Source organism: Etheostoma cragini, chromosome 22 (assembly GCF_013103735.1).
Source record: "Etheostoma cragini isolate CJK2018 chromosome 22, CSU_Ecrag_1.0, whole genome shotgun sequence".
Lineage (NCBI taxonomy): Eukaryota > Metazoa > Chordata > Actinopteri > Perciformes > Percidae > Etheostoma > Etheostoma cragini.
Genome location: NC_048428.1, coordinates 14,328,258 through 14,347,035, shown reverse-complemented (window position 1 = coordinate 14,347,035; position 18,778 = coordinate 14,328,258). Strand labels below are relative to the sequence as shown.

General features: G+C 33.9%; 2 protein-coding genes across 3 annotated transcripts in view; both read left to right on the top strand.

The window, feature by feature from the left end:
• Positions 1 to 9,540, top strand: gyg1b (glycogenin 1b). 2 transcript variants are annotated; one of them, XM_034862207.1, is made up of 8 exons: positions 1 to 172; positions 1,748 to 1,883; positions 1,992 to 2,166; positions 2,247 to 2,409; positions 7,293 to 7,419; positions 8,529 to 8,745; positions 9,173 to 9,211; positions 9,360 to 9,540. In XM_034862207.1, exons 1-8 carry the CDS (start codon positions 166 to 168, stop codon positions 9,507 to 9,509), a joined length of 1,014 nt encoding a protein of 337 aa, XP_034718098.1. In that variant the 5' UTR covers positions 1 to 165; the 3' UTR covers positions 9,510 to 9,540. The 2 variants fall into 2 exon arrangements, with proteins under 2 accessions (XP_034718098.1, XP_034718099.1); XM_034862208.1 differs by lacking the exon at positions 9,173 to 9,211 and having other exon boundaries at positions 2 to 172.
• A 1,516-nt stretch (positions 9,541 to 11,056) lies between these two features.
• The window catches only part of bdh1 (3-hydroxybutyrate dehydrogenase, type 1), a 12,447-nt gene continuing 4,725 nt past the window's right edge, over positions 11,057 to 18,778 (top strand). The window contains exon 1 of the mRNA XM_034861809.1: positions 11,057 to 11,316. Coding sequence (XP_034717700.1) covers positions 11,104 to 11,316 — 213 coding nt within the window. The 5' untranslated portion in view covers positions 11,057 to 11,103. The remainder of the gene's footprint in view (positions 11,317 to 18,778) is intronic.

The following is an 18,778-nucleotide window of genomic DNA, read 5'->3' as shown; positions in this document are numbered from 1 at the left end:
TCATTTTGGTAACAGGTGGGTGTGTGGAGAACGTCACATGACGCTAACTGGTTGCTGTCATACTGGTATAAATCCACCTCTGTAGAGTTAGTCAGTCCTTTTTCTCCACGCAAGGCTGCAGTGTCTTCGAGTCCAGGCTACAAAGTAGCTTAGACTTCTCCAGGCATGGCTGGTATGTAGCATTTTATCATTTTAAACAGCGATATTGCCTTGCCGTTTTCAGGTTGGGGCTGTACCTTCAAGCTAAAAAAGCTAAGTTTTAAAAGTCCCGCGGTCTTGGCAGTATCTAATAATAGTGTGTATTGTAACTATGACTGTCGGTATGTCTGTTGTTTGGGTATAATGTTTGTACCGCAGTAGCCCCCCGAAGTGGGCAGAGTTTTCAAAGCCGAATATGTAGGCAAAAAGTAGCCTACAATGTTTATCCATCTGTGTTTCCCTGTCTGTTAAGTGACTAGTTTCTTTCAAAGAACGCGTGAGATGTCTACTACATCCGAAATATGCTTACATATATGACAGCCATAAATCAGTGTCACTTGCTTGTAAAGCTAACTGCCTGGTCTACTCGTAGTTTTGAGTAAAAACTGTTGCAAGAGACCAGCGTCATAAATGATCTGTTCCATCCGAAAATTGTGATTTAAGATAATGATTACCCTCATCAATACATTTTTTTTTTTTTTTTTTTTCAGAGGGAACCCCTTTTAGGTCACTGGACCATAGCTTTAGAAGCCCTGTGCTACTGTATGCCATTACCCAATTTCAAATGGTGTTAAATATAGAGTGTGTGTCAGTACACTCTCACTGAGGAAAATTGAAGTGGGTGTGTGCAGTCTATACTGTAAATTCACTGAGCCAAGGTTGAGATTAAACTTTATTTATAATGTATTTCAAGTTAGGCCACATGGATAAATACTACAGCGCTTATTGTACCAATTGAAGAGGGGGTGTGAGAGAGGGGTGGCGTGGTGTACAGCCAGTGAAACGGCAACTTTTCCTGGCAACTCTTATAGGAGAAACTGCACTCGGCTACTAGTAACATAAATGCAATGTTAAGGATCAGTCAGAGTAATAAGAGGTTGATGTCCAATCCATGTGGGATTCATGTTGGCCTACATGCTGCAGTCAGACAACCTCCCAGCTGCAATGCTGACTTCATCATCGCAATTTATATGTCCTCTCACAGTTGAGCATTGTTCTCAGACCTGGCTTGGCAGGTAGCGGACACATTTTCCTCCCTGCCGGCAGTGGTGGTGGTAGTACAGAGTAGGCACCACACTGCAAATAAAAATCACCTTAATGAGACACTTTAATCTGGTACTGGGGCACTAAAGTTGTATTTTTTTCTTAAAACAAGTGAGTAGTGTGAGACAATGGTGCTTGTTGTCCTTTAAACATTTAATTGGAACAGTAAGTTGTGAAATGTTAATATGATTTTTTAAGCTATTGCAGTTACACTTTTTTTGCTTAGTGTATGACATAGATTCTGCTGGGCTAACATGAAAGATGTGACCTTAATGACAAATTTGCAGGGCAGTCCCAATGTAGAAACAATCGCAGAAATTTAAAGAATCAATGTGAAACTTAATGTTTTGTGTCAAACACCTATGATTGCTATATGTTAAACACACTATGTATCCACATTGTGCTTTAACTCAACTGAAGCTCAAAGCGTTGCACTTGCTGCTAATAACTAACCAACTGCTAATGGGTGTATTGCAATGTCTGTTTAATTGCTTTTCCCCTTCAGACCAGGCTTTTGTGACGTTGGCTACCAATGACAGCTATGCTCGGGGAGCCATGGTTTTGGGCAAGTCTCTCCGCAACCATAATACATCCAGGAAGCTGGTGGCACTCATTGGTCCGCAAATGTCAGATCCTTGCCAGTAAGAGAACCTTGCCTCCAAGCAGTGGTGCAACATTTCTATATCACAGCTGTTGGCGTTCTTGTCAAACCTGGTTTTCCACCTGGCTTGTTGATGGTGATTCATTAGGTCGGCGCTGAAGAGAATCTATGATGAAGTGAGGATGGTGGATGTGCTGGACAGCGGTGACGCAGCGCACTTGGCCATGATGAAGAGGCCTGACCTGGGTGTCACCTTAACCAAACTCCACTGCTGGACTCTCACACATTACTCCAAATGTGTTTTCATGGATGCAGACACATTTGTAAGACTGAGTGTTTACTTGACCAGAAAATTCAACATGTTGTACTGGAACTGTTTTATATTTGCTTATCTGCATCGTAGGTGCTTTCAAATATAGATGAGCTGTTTGATAGAGGAGAATTATCAGCTGCTCCCGACCCTGGCTGGCCTGACTGCTTCAACTCTGGTGTGTTTGTTTTTTGTCCGTCTATGGAGACCTATGGCAAACTGCTTCAGTATTGTACAGAACACGGCAGCTTTGATGGTAAGTCTAGAAGAACATGTTTTTGATGGTTTAGTGTTAATGTTTCTGAAACTTAAAATTGAATATGAATTAAAAAAATTCCATCATAATTTTCATCCTTACTTTCCTTAAATGAATAATTCCACATTCTTAGGAAATGGACTTGTTTGCTTTCTTTCCACTGGTTTGATAAGTTAAGAAAAACACATCTTGTTTTTACTGTCTTATGATTTTTTAAAAAAAAATTTCTTATGAAAAACAAATTTGGTGCTGGTTGGTTTGTTTTAAATTTAGGATGAACCATGCTAGCTGTTCTTCCCCCCCCCCCTCCTGCTAAGCCAACTATCTCCTAGCAATAGCTTCAAGTTGAATGCTGGTCATGTACAAAAATAAGAGTATAACGCTTCTCTATATCCAGTTTCAGTTGTTTAAACTTTTTCAGCATGTTATTGGTTAAAATGTGTCATGTTTTAAAAGAGGATTTAATGTCTAGAATTCCAAGTATTTCTGGTTAACAACATTGAGTTTTGATGTCAGCAGTCTATTTTCAGTCATACTCAAACATGTTAGGCTTTGAGTAACATTGAGTTCTTGGCAACATGTTATACCAAGCTTGTTTATCTTCTGCTGTAAGTAAGGCATTTACCGAGCCCTGTGCCTGGACACAGGGCCCTCCTGTCCCAGGTGGTCTAAAGCTCTGAGTCATTCTCAGGGGATCACTGCAGAGGGGGTCTAAGTTTAATTTGAGAGGTGGTATTTTGCACTGGTGACATTCAGCAACACTTCTCTGAGGGATACTGTAACTGAATTGTGGTTGTCGTTTAGGCTTCATAACGGGTTTACTGAGCCGTTCAAATCAGTGGCTTTAAAAGACCATTATCCATCCTTGTAGGGTGCTGTGGTTCTCATACTACAGGTTTACTACCTTCGCTTGCCAGAATAGTTACAGCAGTTTATGAACCTAACATAAAACGGCTACATCCCTAACACTTGATAAGCTACTGCCTTTTTTTTAAAAGGTAGCCTGTAAATTTTTTTTACCAAAACAGAACCTTCATTCACAGTAAGCTTTAACATCCTTTTAAATACTTTGAATAAAGCAACAGAAATGTTGACTTTAGCAAGTCAACCTTAAATACACTAGTTACCAAACTGTTGTGCAGTGCTGTGTTCTGCAGCTTTCACATATTGGCAAATGTAAAACAGAACCTGTGACTTTATAACCCACGAATGTGTTGTACAGTTACTATTTTTACTAAACTCTGGCAGTGTCCTGCTTTTGTTACATACATTTCAACTGCAACTTTCAACTTTTTTTTTAAGGAATCTTTCATTTTGTGACTAAGATGGATTTATCATATTTTTTAAACTAGTAAACAGTCCGTTGAAATGTTCAGTTTGAAACGAGCAAATTGCTTGGCCTGTGGTATTGTAGGTTGTAGAATTTTTCGAAACCAAATATACTCTTAACGTACAGAAGTACACTTTATGGCCTACTACTGACTTAAAAGCCATGTCTACATCAAAGGAAGACATTTTGTTTCTATATTTACCTGACCTAATGTAGCAGATTCAGAATTTGCTCATAAATGTGGCGTTATCAGACAGGACTCAGAGCGTGCATCAACACACATCCAGCAACTCGTCGCTTAATTAGACGGCTGTCCTTCACTTTTAATAAAATGTGACCAGGATAGGTACTGAGAAGTAAACTTGTCAATGCTTACTGCTAGACAAACTATGTAATCACAACATTGTTTCAAAATTATTGTAAACTATCGTTTTCCTTTCTCTACTGTAATTTATCAGCCAATGTATTGAGCAATACAGTAACTGGGTTTTGACTAAATAGTCTGAACTCAAAGAACAGAAATTGGCCTTTCTAGAGCTTGTAACAACAAATCTTGTTACCAAACTGTCATTCTCTATCTAGGATAGATAATGAGAGCATGATGACTGAACTCCATTCAGGACTGAGATGTGGTTGAAAGCCTCAGTAAAAGCTCTTTAGTAACCTGGCCATATACCAGTTGGATGCTAATCAGACTCCATTGTTTTCTCAGGGTGCTCAAAATGTCACTAAACAAAACGGTTGTGGAATAGACAAACAGGATGAAACTTATAGTAGGGCTCGGCAGAGCTAAGGCCCGGCCTCGTTAGTAGCAGTGAATCTCTTTAACAAATGACAAGCTGTTTTCCTTTTGTCATACTGTGAAAGGGATTCCATCAGTTTACTGGAGAACCAATTAATTTGTTTAATAGTGGCCAATGCTTTATAGTGCCGCCTCATTTTGGCTGTTGGCAAGGGTCATGTTTCCATCACAGTTGCAGACAAGACATCGTTGTGTATGTAATTTTCAGTGTCCATTTTATTTTTACATGCTGATATTCCCATGGTCATCTGTAGGCCTGATGGTATGGTAATGAGTAAAGCTGTTTTATTTATAGCCATGGATGGGTTTAATGTGAACTGAGGCATGAGTTGAAGTTGCATTGACCTTTTTAGCGTTTCAGTTCCACTCTAAAGAATACACAATGTACAGCTCTGTCTCGTTGCTGTTCACGGATGATATTAAAAATTGCTGAGGAAAGACAACAGGAAAATAACTTCAGTGGTTAAACCCAGAGGCTTTAGCTCTGCATCTGTGGCTCCGGTGTGGCTTGCTGCCAAGACAAACTGGCAGAGGTGGAGGCACATTCTTGCTGAGCTCTGCTCATCCCCTCAAAATGAAGACGCCCCGCCCCATATTAAGTTTGAAATCCCCAGCAGAAGTTGTGGTTCAGACAAACGGCAGCTATGTGTTATTTAAAACTGTAGCAGTATGCGGTTACAGACTGTACTGTTTTGGGCATTTTAAGAGCTTCATGTGAAAGTTCTATTGAAGGTAAACATTAACCTTGTACTAGTGTCAGTCCAATGATGTGCTATATGACAACAAGGTGAAGCAATTCAGCATGAATAGTCAATGATTTTGCTTGGCTTCAAAATGCAGCGTTTTGCCTGGTCAGTGGCAGAACACATGTTCACGGGGGGGGAAAAATTTTGAAAAGGCGCAGATTTGGTCGTGTACTGTGTGCTACTGACCCACTTAATGTCAATTGTGTCCCTTGACCCCAAACTGTCTTAAATTCTGTGTTCACATAAGCCACCACCATGACTAGGCCTGTCCCAGTTCGAAACCATGCGAGGGAGAGGGGCCGTCCAGCTCTCCAGTCGGGCCTAGTGGACCCGAGGCAAAGTGCAAACTTTAAAAAGAAGAGTTAACCCAGAGGGTTAATTAAAGTCGCCAGCATGGAGCAAAACAACTTTAAATACTTGTCTAGTTGTATTATTAAAGTTGCGTAGTTATGAATAGGGCTGGGGATCTTTCACATTTTTCTAAACGGTGCCGAAACGATACCTGGTTTCTATAGCGAAACGTTTTGCAATCATTTTCTTTGAGGAAATCTAACATTCTTGTGTGGCTGGCAACTTAACTGTTTTGGTTCAGCCTCACCAGTCACCAGCGTTTGTTTCCAGACAAACGGATATTTTCAGTGAATTACCTGTCTGCTACCTACCCAGCACCACAACAGTTGGCGCCTAGTGCACATATTGGTGCATTTAGCTGCTACAGTATAGCGCAACCAAAACTAAGACTGAATATTGGATGAAAAGGTGGTGCAACAATGTTTCTTCTCAATGTAATTGAGCAGTTTCTTTTAACAAAATGTTTGTGTTGAAGTTGCATAGTTGACACTAGTGTACCGTCATGCATTTGCTGTGCAAATCCACTCTTCAATCTCTTATATGTTCAAGTGAGGGAATTTAATCCTTTAGCTCCTGTGATTGGCAACAATATGAATGATGTAAGTGCATAACCGAGCAATCATTGGCATCTGCTCAAAGGCGATCCTACTGAAAGGCTTCTGGTGCTGCTGAGCTGATTTAGACTAACAGTAGTATTGGAGAAGTCAGTGAGCAAGCAGCAGGCAATCAATCTTTGTCAAATCTATTGGATGAATAAATCATCACTGTGGTGGCTTGGCCAAAGAACCCAGCCTTCCTCTGAATATAAACCCCTGGTCTTTTAAACAACACGTGATCTTTGACATTTTGCCATCATTGGAGAGCATAATGTCAACAGTAATGCAAGCATGTATGACAAATGTTTTGTACAGCTACTGTGATCACAATACACACTGCTCATGCCTGCCTTGCTTTTTTCTTTTTTAGAAAACTTAAGGCGATCTGAATTATGCGTCCTAGCAAGTCAAATTGGATTTCAAATGACTATTGTAATTTGTAAAGGAAGGACATCTAATACAGACTGAATGATGTAGACTAGTTTTGTGAAAATACTAATCTGGCTGTCACAGGTATGCAGCTCATTTGAGTAAACTGTCACTCAGCTTTGCCTCTTTTTCAAAAAAGCTATCCAGGCATACCCTAAACCTGTCTAAGCTAATTGGGCTGTTATGCTCACATAAATTTCTCACGCTACTAACAAAGCACGCTTACACTTTTGACCTAAAGTAACATGAAGTTTTCATCCCTGCAAAAAGATGTTTGGATGGCATTTTTCAAAGTGTAGCACTGATCACTGTGATTCTACATGAGAATCGGCTTTATATGCTGCCCCATCCAATACTTTTTTCTTTCTTTTAAGCAATTAAAGCAACTGTTTTGATGCACTATTGTACTGTCTTGCATAACTGAAGTATAAAATCAGAAGGAGGAATAGCATATGTACATCCAACCTCTGTATAAATATCCATGCAAACCTGATACAATCACTGTAAAACCTTTTCGTGGAAGTTTAGTGATTGGACTTTTATTTTATTTTTTAGATTGGTACGTATCACTGAAAGGTACAGTAAGTTAACATGCTGTCGTGTTGAATTTCTTTCCCTCTCTTTTGCAGGAGGAGACCAAGGTGTGTTGAATGGCTTCTTCGGCGACTGGGCTACAGCTGACATATCCAAACACCTCCCCTTCATCTACAACCTCAGCAGCATAGCCATCTACACCTACCTTCCAGCATTCAAGCAGTAAGTGTCTACCAAGGTGATGTTTCTGAAACATTCACACTGTAGTAAGGTGTTTCTACAGTTTGAGCTGCGTGTGTGTATATACTTCCCCAAGACCGTTAGTAGTATTCTACAGCAGTGAGTTTGTCAATGTGACTAAAAGCTTGCATAATCAGATACAAAGTCAACGTGTAAGCAGACACTCATCACATGAAAGTGTCGTCACATTGTGACGACGTCGGGTTACAAGCGAGGTCAGCAGTCAGATTCCAGCGGCCCTGCTGGAGCATCACCCAGCAGGCCTAGGTGCTGGGTTGGATAACCAGCCTGAGCTTCCAACAGCTGAGGCTAAGACCTAAAATAGAGTAGTTTATTTAAAGACCTTTTTATGTTTCCCTCTAAGACTGGTCATTGTACAGTGTATCTTGAGCTGCCTCTCTGCGTCTAAACCTTTGCTCCTCCATAGAAACAAAGCATGTCAACAAGCTTAGTTTGGCATTTCCTGGCAACCAAATCAGGATGCTAGGGGTGATTAAACATGTAGTTACTTGTTAGCAATAGCAATACTCAAGGGGTCTGGCAACATATCAAACTGCCCCTCGGCGCAAATTTGGGTTAATTTGTGTATAGGTGCAGTTTGCAAATACTAAGAAGCCCGTGTCTCTGGGGGTTGGCAGGGTTTGTATTAAAAGACACTATTTAATATAAAATGGTCTGATACTTTGTTTTAAATTACAAAGTTGTGGCCTCTGTACTTCTGCTTGCTGACATCAAACTCTGCAGTTTTACTGCTGCAGCCTATGTTGGTCTGTTATGGCTACTAGTTTATGGTGACTTATGTTACGATTACACATTTTTAAATATCTTATAACAGGCATTACTGTCCAGTTGTAGACTTTGCCTTTTCTCTAAACAGTAGTTTGAAAATGATGTGTAGCGATGAGAATACTAAATGCAATGTATCGATTTTAAAGCATCTACAATAAGTTGTTTAGATGTCTGCATTCTAACTACTAGAACTGTCGGGTCCTTTTAAGGTGTGGTATTGACCTACACCGGTCCGTAAAGTGTGTCTAACTCTTATGGATTGATACTATAAATTTAATTATTTACTTTATTACTCATTTCAGATATGGTGGCAATGCAAAGGTGGTCCACTTCCTAGGGAAGACCAAGCCATGGAGTTACACATTTGACCCCAAATCCAAACAGATTGCAGGAGATGTGCATGAGGCCTCCACTCATCCCACCTTCCTCCTCGAGTGGTGGACCCTGTACTCCAGCGCTGTGGTGCCCATGCTGCAGGACAGTTATGGAGACCAGCCTTTCCACTCCGGATGCGTGGAGGTGAATAGTTTTGTTTTACAGTATCACTTTATGGCATTGCAGTCCGGGCACGTTGCAAGAAAGTGGAAGTTGTTTTAGAGCTGTAGAGTCATGATCAAGGATATATAATTAAAACTTACAGTTGATTGAGCTTCCTTAAGAGTTCCAAAATTGTGACGTAACCAACGTTTTACAGCTTAAAACTTTGACCGTCAACACACCAGCCAAGGTTTCCTTCTCCAGCTCTAGTAATTTAAAAAATAAAGGCTGGGTCCTGCATTTTTAATGCAGGACATTACTGTATGATTTGAAATGGGTTGTACCACATTCATGCTTGCAATTTTGATTTGCTGACAGTTTATTTTGTCGCCTTCATTTTCACTATTAACTCTTTTAAAATTTTAGTTATGGATAATGTACCTCTTTCTGTCTTATTTATCTCATAAAGTTCCAGTACAGTGACCTGGTCACTTATATGAGTGCACAGGTATGGTGGGAAAACTTACATTTTTATACTTTTTTTCTTTTCTCTCTCAAGTGTGGCCATTAATTTTAAAAGGATGTGGTGCCTTGTCATTTATTTTAATTTTCAGTTTCACAATTGTGTAATTTATTATTTTTTTTTTTTTTTTCAGGACGGGAGCCTCTCATCACATGCACAAGCACCCCAACCCCAGATGTCCTCAGAAGAACGGAAGGAGAAGTGGGAGCAAGGCCAGGCAGACTACATGGGAATGGACTCTTTTGACAATATCAAGAAAAAGCTTGATACTTTTCTCAAATAAAGATGCAATAAAGCAGGAGATAAAAATGGCACAGATGTTTCTTTACTAGAAATGAGTTTGCTTCTCTCCAGCCACCAGCATTACACCCTCCATACTCCAAAGATGGCACAGCTTCAATGGGAATTGAAATAAAATACTGTATTCTTTGTCTATGCAAGGCATGTTATTATTCAGTTTACCCTGCCACAGATACCTGCTCTGTTACACTGAAGAGAATTAGGAAAGATTTATTTTAGGACAAATTCACTTCTAGAAGGGTCTTGCAATATATATTTTGCAGTATTACTTTTTTTCTTTTCATGTCTATGCAATTTTGTTTTTGTGAAAATGATAGCATCAAGGGTAGAACTGGGTCTTTTGTATCCTCTTTGTCTAGTTGTCTATTAGCAGTTACATGAACACTCTTAATTTTTTACACGAGTCATCTAGCAGTCTGAGCATTATAAAATTGTTTGGTTTTTTTTTTTAAATTGCAACTGCTAATGTTTAAAATGGATCTAAAATCTGTTTTACAGCACATCTTAAGACTATAGTGGGGTAACTTCACCACACACTAGATCCTTGGTGTCTTGCTCTCTATGATCATCCGGTCTGTTCTTGACTTACAGCGTTTCTGCAAGACACTGGGTTTTTGTTTAAGGATGTTGACTGTACCACAATCTTTCCTCTGGAAATATTAAAAACATCAAAAGTTGGGGATTTGCTCAGGTGTCTTTTTTTTCTTAACATTGAGGTGGAACTGAAACCATTGGCGTGAATTTTCCTATTTATACTGTCACTTTGCCTGAAAGACACACAAGCTCAGGTCCTAGTGTGTACTAATGACTGTAAAAGGTATGTACGAATAGGTTAAATGATTTCAGAGGCATATTTATTTTGATGTGCATACCAAACAAGTTTAGACACTTAGGCTGCTCCCTCTGCATGAGCTGCAGACAGGATTGTGCATATTGTAGGCTACCTTAAGTGAGGTCTGTAGTAAAATTAACGTTACCACGAATTGTAAATGTTTAAATGAAGGCATGTTTAGATGCTATGAAATTATACATGTGTAATTAAGCAATTAGACACACCATTTTTTCCTTTCTAATAAGTACATTGAGCTAGACCATGCATTACAGTCTTACCAGAGGTGAAACTGATGAACGTGTTAAAAAGGTAAGAACTTTCACTCCCGCGTACTTCCGGTTTTGCTTGAGTCCAGTTGACGGACACACCGGTGTCCGCACCAGGATCGGACTCAATTTTCTTTGCCGAAGCTTGTTAATGTAAGAAATGATAAAGTCCATTAATTTATAAGTTCTTCACATATAACTTGTTCACAAGCTTTAACCATAAGAAAAATGAATAACGGGGGAGTTAACTGACACGACACAAGACGTAATTACACGTTTGTAAACGGCAACCGAACGCCTACAAGTTTTCTAACGTTACCGGTTACTTTCTAACAACTAATATTTTACCGAAATGTCTGTTAATTGATAACTCGCAGCTCCGGGGATTTACGGTGATCTCATTCAGGGGGCGTGCCTTGACCCCGCTGCGGGTGATGTAGATCGCTTCGCCAGGAAAGTAAACACACCATTCTGTCAAGATGGCCCCGCTCTCCGTGTTCCGAGTTTCGCTTCTCGTGTCTTTTTCAGTGTTTCTGACGGTTGTGTTGGGTTTTGGACTACCTGCTCTACTGAACGTAGCGATGAGGATGTTGGGATTACCGGAGACGAGCGTAACCGAGTGCATAGTTGTGCTGTATTTACTTTTTGTGTTGTACGTGGCGACGCCTCGAATTCCTAGAGGATTTGTAGAGGTAACGTTATTGTTACAGTATGGGCTGTTATTTCCAACATGAAAATCAATTAATGTCCAAATATGATCCTATGATGCAATGTCACAGCATCAGTTCAATATGACGTCAACAATGAACGAACTCCTTAACAACGCTGAATGCCAAAGTATATGTCAAATAGTTCCATATTATATGCCATGAGAAATTTTGAATACATTTTCATAATATAGTAGGCTGTCATGACAATTTCTTAAAATATGTAATAATATGCCATGACAACTGCCATAAAAAGGCATAATATAGAATGTAAAAAAAAAGTCATAAAAGTCATATAGGCTAGTCATTAAAATGTAATAGACAATCCTTATAATTTCGTTGATATTACATTGTGGAATATTTTCATTTTATTACTAGTCATAGTATAAAAATGCCATAGTATATTGTGTCCAAAAAAGTTGAAAAAAAGCCATAGTATATTGGGCCTATTTTGAAAAAAGTTGAAAAAAGTCATAGTATACACCTGTCAGAAAAATATGTCGGAAAAAGTTGATAAGTCATAGCATTTTATGTGGAAAAAAAGTCATAATAGCCTATAGTATGTTGAACAAATTGGAGAAAAAAATTATACCATGGTTGGTCGAAAAAAATTTACAAAAAAATACAGTGCAGTATGTTAAAAAAGTCAAAATTAATTCATAAAATTGTATGTAGAAAAAAGCTGAAAAAAGTCATTGTATATAGTATGTTGAGAAAAGTCACAAAGAAGTCATAGTATTGTATGTCAAAAAAAGTCAAAGAAAAGTCATCATATAGTACGTCTGAGAAAGTTGGAAAAAAGTCATAGTATAGTATGTCGAAAAAGTCAAAGAAAAAGTCATAGTTTAAATGTCGAAAAATTTCAAAACATAGTAATAATATATAGTATGTTGCAAAAAGCCCCAAAAAGTCAAAATGAAGTCATAGCATTATATGTCAAAAGAAGTCATAGTATGGTATGTCACAAAAGTCAATAAAAAGTCTCAGTAACAGACAGAATGTCGGAAAAAGTCTTATAGTATGTTGAAAAAAGTTAAAAAAAAATTTTTCACAATATAGCATGTTGAAAAAGTCTTAGTATAGTATGTCGAAATACAATAGAAGTATAGTATGTTGAAAAAGTCAAAAATGTATATTATAGTACGTCAAAAAAAGTTTAGCATGTTGAAAAAAGTCAGTATGTTGAAAATGGTATAGTACTGTATGTGAAAATAGTCACAAAAATTCACAATATATCATGTTGAAAGAGTCATAGTATAGTATGTCGAAAAAAGAATCAGCAACAGATGTTAAAAAATGTCAGTATATCAAAAAATGTCATAGACTGAAAAAGTCAAAGTACAGTATGTTGAAAAAAGTTGGAAAAAGGTCATAGTATAGTACATCGAAAAAAGTCATAGAAATTCATAAAAAGTCATTGTATAGTATGTTGATAAAAGTCATAGTATTGAATGTCGAAAAAAAGTCAAAAAAGTCATAGTATAGGTCATCAAATAAGTCATAAAAAATCATAGTATAGTATGTTGATAAAAGTCAAAGTAGTGAATGTCGAAAAAAAGTCAAAAAAGTCATAGTATAGGTCATCAAAAAAGTCATAAAAAATCATAGTATTGTACATCGATAAAAGTAATAAAAACTAATAGTATAGTTCATCGAAAAAAGTCATAAAAAGTCATAGTATATCAAAAAAGTCATAGTATAGTATGTCAAAAAAGTCATAAAAAGTCATAGTATATCAAAAAAGTCATAATATAGTATGTCAAAAAAAGACAAAAAAGTAATGTTACAACAGACACAGCAACAGATGTTAAAACAAAGGTCAGTATATCAAAAAAAGTCATAGTATCGCAAGTCTAAAAAAGTCAAAGTACAGTTAGTTGAAAAAAGTTGGAAAAAAGTCATAGCATAGTACATCGAAAAAAGTCATAAAATGTCTTAGTATAGTACATCGCAAAGATCATAAAAAGCCCTAGTATAGTATGTCGATAAAAGTCATAGTATTGTATGTCTAAAAAAACTCCAAAAAAAACATAGTATAGGTCACCAAAAAAGTCATTACAAAATCATAGTATAGTATGTCGATAAAAGTCATAAAAAGTCATAGTATAGTACATCGAAAAAAGTCATTAAAAGTCATAGTATAGTACATCGAAAAAAGTAATAAAAGTCATAGTATATCAAAAAAAGTCATAGTTTGGTATGTCAAAAAAGTCATAAAAAGTCATAGTATAGTATGTTGAACAAAGTTGGAAAAAACTTATAAAAAGTCACAGTATAGTACATAGAAAAAAAGTCATAGACATTATAGTATAGTATGTCGATAAAAGTCACAGTATTGTTTGTTTAAAAAAAGTCAAAAAAGTCATAGTATAGGTCATCAAAAAAAGTCATTAAAAAATCATAGTATAGTATGTCGATAAAAGACATAAAAAGTAATAGTATAGTACATCAAAAAAGTCATTTACAAATCATAGTATAGTATGTCGATAAACGTCATAGTATAGTACATCGAAAAAAGTCATAAAAAGTCATAGTATAGTACATCGAAAAAATTCATCAAAAGTCATTGTATAGTACATTGAAAAAATTCATAAAAAGTCATAGTATAGTACACCAAAAAAAGGCATTAAAAGTCATAGTATAGTACATCAAAAAAAGTAATAAAAGTCATAGTATATAAAAAGGTCATAGTATAGTATGTTGAACTAAGTTGGAAAAAAGTCATAAAATGTCATAGTATAGTACATCAAAAAGTCATAAAAAATCATAGTATAGTATGTCGATAAAAGTCATAGCATTGTATGTCTAAAAAAAGTCTAAAAAGTCATAGTATAGGTCATTGAAAAAAGTCATTAAAAAATCATATTATAGTATGTCGATAAAATTCATAAAAATCATGGTATAGTAAATCAAAATAAGTCATAAGAAATCATAGTATAGTGCATTGAAAAAAGTCATAGCATTGTATGTCTAAAAAAGTCAAAAGAAGCCATATTATATTACATCGATAAAAGTCATAAAAAGTCATAGTATAGTACATCGATAAAAATCATAGTATTGTATGTCTAAAAAAGTCATTAAAAATTCATATTATAGTATGTCGATAAAATTCATAAAAATCATGGTATAGTACATCGGAAAAAGTAATTAAAAAATCATAGTATAGTATGTCGATAAAAGTCATAGTATTGTATGTACTAAAAAAGTCAAAAGAAGCCATAGTATAGTACATCGATAAAAGTCATAAAAAATCATAGTATACTATGTCGATAAAAGTCATAGTATTGTATGTCTAAAAAAGTCATTAAAAAATCATAATATAGTATGTCGATAAAATTCATAAAAAATAATAATATTGTACATTAAAAAAGTCATAAAAAGTCATAGTACAGTACATAAAAAAAAATCATAAAAAGTCATGGTATATCAAAAAAAGTCATAGTATAGTATGTCAAAAAAATCATAAAAAGTCATAGTTGAGTATGTTAAAAGCAGTTGGAAAAAAATTATAAAAAGTTATAGTATAGGTCACCAAAAAAGTCATTAAAAAATCATAGTATAGTATGTCGATAAAAGTCATAAAAAGTAATAGTATAGTACATCAAAAAAAGTCATCAAAAGTCATAGTATAGTACACTGAAAAAATTCATAAAAAGTCATAGTATAGTACACCAAAAAAAGTCATTAAAAGTCATAGTATAGTACATCAAAAAAGTAATAAAAGTCATAGTATATAAAAAAAAGTCATAGTATAGTATGTCAAAAAAATCATAAAAAGTCATAGTATAGTATGCTGAACAAAGTTGGAAAAAAGTCATCGAATGTCATAGTACAGTACATCAAAAAGTCATAAAAAATCATAGTATAGTATGTCGATAAAAGTCATAGCATTGTATCGGAAAAAGTCATTAAAAAATCATAGTATAGTATGTCGATAAAAGTCATAGTATTGTATGTCTAAAAAAGTCAAAAGAAGCCATAGTATAGTACATCGATAAAAGTCGCAACAAATCATAGTGTAGTATGTCGATAAAAGTCATCGTATTGTATGTCTAAAAAAGTCATTAAAAAATCATATTACAGTATGTCGATAAAATTCATAAAAAATAATAGTATAGTACATAAAAAAAGTCATAAAAAGTCATAGTATAATACATCAAAAAAAGTCATAGTATAGTACATCGAAGAAATTCATAAAAAGTTTTATTATAGTACATCGAAAAAAGTCATAAAAAGTCATATTATAGTACATCGAAAGTATTCATTAAAAGTCATTGTAGAGTACATTGAAAAAATTCATAAAAAGTCATAGTATAGTACACCAAAAAAAGTCATTAAAAGTCATAGTATAGTACATCAAAAAAAGTAATAAAAGTCATAGTATATAAAAAAGTCATAGTATAGTATGTCAAAAAAATCATAAAAAGTCATAGTATAGTATGTTGAACAAATTTGGAAAAAAGTCATAAAATGTCATAGTATAGTACATCAAAAAGTCATAAAAAATCATAGTATAGTATGTCGATAAAAGTCAGAGCATTGTATGTCTAAAAAAAGTCTAAAAAGTCATAGTATAGGTCATTGAAAAAAGTCATTAAAAAATCATAGTATAGTATGTCAATAAAAGTCATAAAAGTAATAGTATAGTACATAAAAAAAGTCATAGTATAGTACATCGAAGAAATTCATAAAACGTTTTATTATAGTAAATCAAAAAAAGTCATAAAAAGTCATAGTATAGTACATCGAAAAAATTCATCAAAAGTCATAGTATAGTACACTGAAAAAATTCATAAAAAGTCATAGTATAGTACACCAAAAAAAGTCATTAAAAGTCATAGTATAGTACATCAAAAAAGTAATAAAAGTCATAGTATATAAAAAAAAGTCATAGTATAGTATGTCAAAAAAATCATAAAAAGTCATAGTACAGTATGCTGAACAAAGTTGGAAAAAAGTCATAAAATGTCATAGTATAGTACATCAAAAAGTCATAAAAAATCATAGTATAGTATGTCGATAAAAGTCATAGCATTGTATCGGAAAAAGTCTAAAAAGTCATAGTATAGGTCATTGAAAAAAGTCATTAAAAAATCATAGTATAGTATGTCAATAAAAGTCATAAAAGTAATAGTATAGTACATCAAAAAAAGTCATAAAAAGTCATAGTGTAGTACTTCGTAAAAAGTCATGAAAAGTCATAGTATAGTACATCAAAATAAGTCATAAAAAATCATAGTATAGTACATTGAAAATTGAACATTGAAGTCAAAACAAGCCATAGTCATAGTATTGTATGTCTAAAAAAGTCAAAAGAAGCCATAGTATAGTACATCGATAAAAGTCATAAAAAGTCATAGTATAGTACTTCGATAAAAATCATAGTATTGTATGTCTAAAAAAGTCATTAAAAAATCATATTATAGTATGTAGATAAAATTCATAAAAATCATGGCATAGTACATTGGAAAAAGTCATTAAAAAATCATAGTATAGTATGTCGATAAAAGTCATAGCATTGTATGTCTAAAAAAGTCAAAAGAAGCCATAGTATAGTACATCGATAAAAGTCGCAACAAATCATAGTATAGTATGTCAATAAAAGTCATCGTATTGTATGTCTAAAAAAGTCATTAAAAAATCATATTATAGTATGTCGATAAAATTCATAAAAAATAATAGTATAGTACATAAAAAAAGACATAAAAAGTCATAGTATAGTACATCAAAAAAGTCATAGTATAGTACATCGAAGAAATTCATAAAAAGTTTTATTATAGTTCATCGAAAAAAGTCATAAAAAGTCATAGTATAGTACATCGAAAATATTCATCAAAAGTCATTGTAGAGTACATTGAAAAAATTCATAAAAAGTCATAGTATAGTACATCAAAAAAAGTAATAAAAGTCATAGTATATAAAAAGTCATAGTATAGTACACCAAAAAAAGTAATTAAAAGTCATAGTATAGTACATCAAAAAAATCATAAAAAGTCATAGTATAGTATGTTGAAAAAGTTGGAAAAAAGTCATAAAATGTCATAGTATAGTGCATCAAAAAGTCATAAAAAATCATAGTATAGTATGTCGATAAAAGTCATAGCATTGTATGTCTAAAAAAAGTCTAAAAAGTCATAGTATAGGTCATTGAAAAAAGTCATTAAAAAATCATAGTATAGTATGTCAATAAAAGTCATAAAAGTAATAGTATAGTACATCAAAAAAAGTCATAGTATAGTACATCGAAAAAAGTCATGAAAAGTCATAGTATAGTACATCAAAATAAGTCATAAAAAATCATAGTATAGTACATTGAAAAAAGTCATAGTATTGTATGTCTAAAAAAGTCATAGTATTGTATGTCTAAAAAAGTCAAAAGAAGCCATAGTATAGTACATCGATAAAAGTCATAAAAAGTCATAGTATAGTACATCGATAAAAATCATAGTATTGTATGTCTAAAAAAGTCATTAAAAAATCATATTATAGTATGTCGATAAAATTCATAAAAATCATGGTAGAGTACATCGGAAAAAGTCATTAGAAAATCATAGTATAGTATGTCGATAAAAGTCATAGTATTGTATGTCTAAAAAAGTCAAAAGAAGCCATAGTATAGTACATCGATAAAAGTCATAAAAAGTCATAGTATAGTACATCGATAAAAATCATAGTATTGTATGTCTGAAAAAGTCATTAAAAAATCATATTATAGTATGTCGATAAAATTCATAAAAATCATGGTATAGTACATCGGAAAAAGTCATTAAAAAATCATAGTATAGTATGTCGATAAAAGTCATAGTATTGTACGTCTAAAAAAGTCAAAAGAAGCCATAGTATAGTACATCGATAAAAGTTGCAACAAATCATATTATAGTATGTCGATAAAATTCATAAAAAATAATAGTATAGTACATAAAAAAAGTCATAAAAAGTCATAGTATAGTACATCAAAAAAAGTCATAGTATAGTACATCGAAGAAATTCATAAAAAGTTTTATTATAGTACATCGAAAAAAGTCATAAAAAGTCATAGTATAGTACATCGAAAATATTCATTAAAAGTCATTGTAGAGTACATTGAAAAAATTCATAAAAAGTCATAGTATAGTACACAAAAAAAAGTCATTAAAAGTCATAGTATAGTACATCAAAAAAAGTAATAAAAGTCATAGTATATAAAAAAGTCATAGTATAGTATGTCAAAAAAATCATAAAAAGTCATAGTATAGTATGTTGAACAAATTTGGAAAAAAGTCATAAAATGTCATAGTATAGTACATCAAAAAGTCATAAAAAATCATAGTATAGTATGTCGATAAAAGTCATAGCATTGTATGTCTTAAAAAAGTCTAAAAAGTCATATTATAGGTCATTGAAAAAAGTCATTAAAAAATCATAGTATAGTATGTCGATAAAAGTCATAGCATTGTATGTCTAAAAA

Coding starts and splice junctions, on each gene's coding strand:
- gyg1b (XM_034862207.1), top strand. Junction 2,167..2,246: donor TCATGGATGCAGACACATTT/GTAAGACTGAGT, acceptor TCTGCATCGTAG/GTGCTTTCAAATATAGATGA. Junction 9,212..9,359: donor TCACTTATATGAGTGCACAG/GTATGGTGGGAA, acceptor TTTTTTTTTCAG/GACGGGAGCCTCTCATCACA.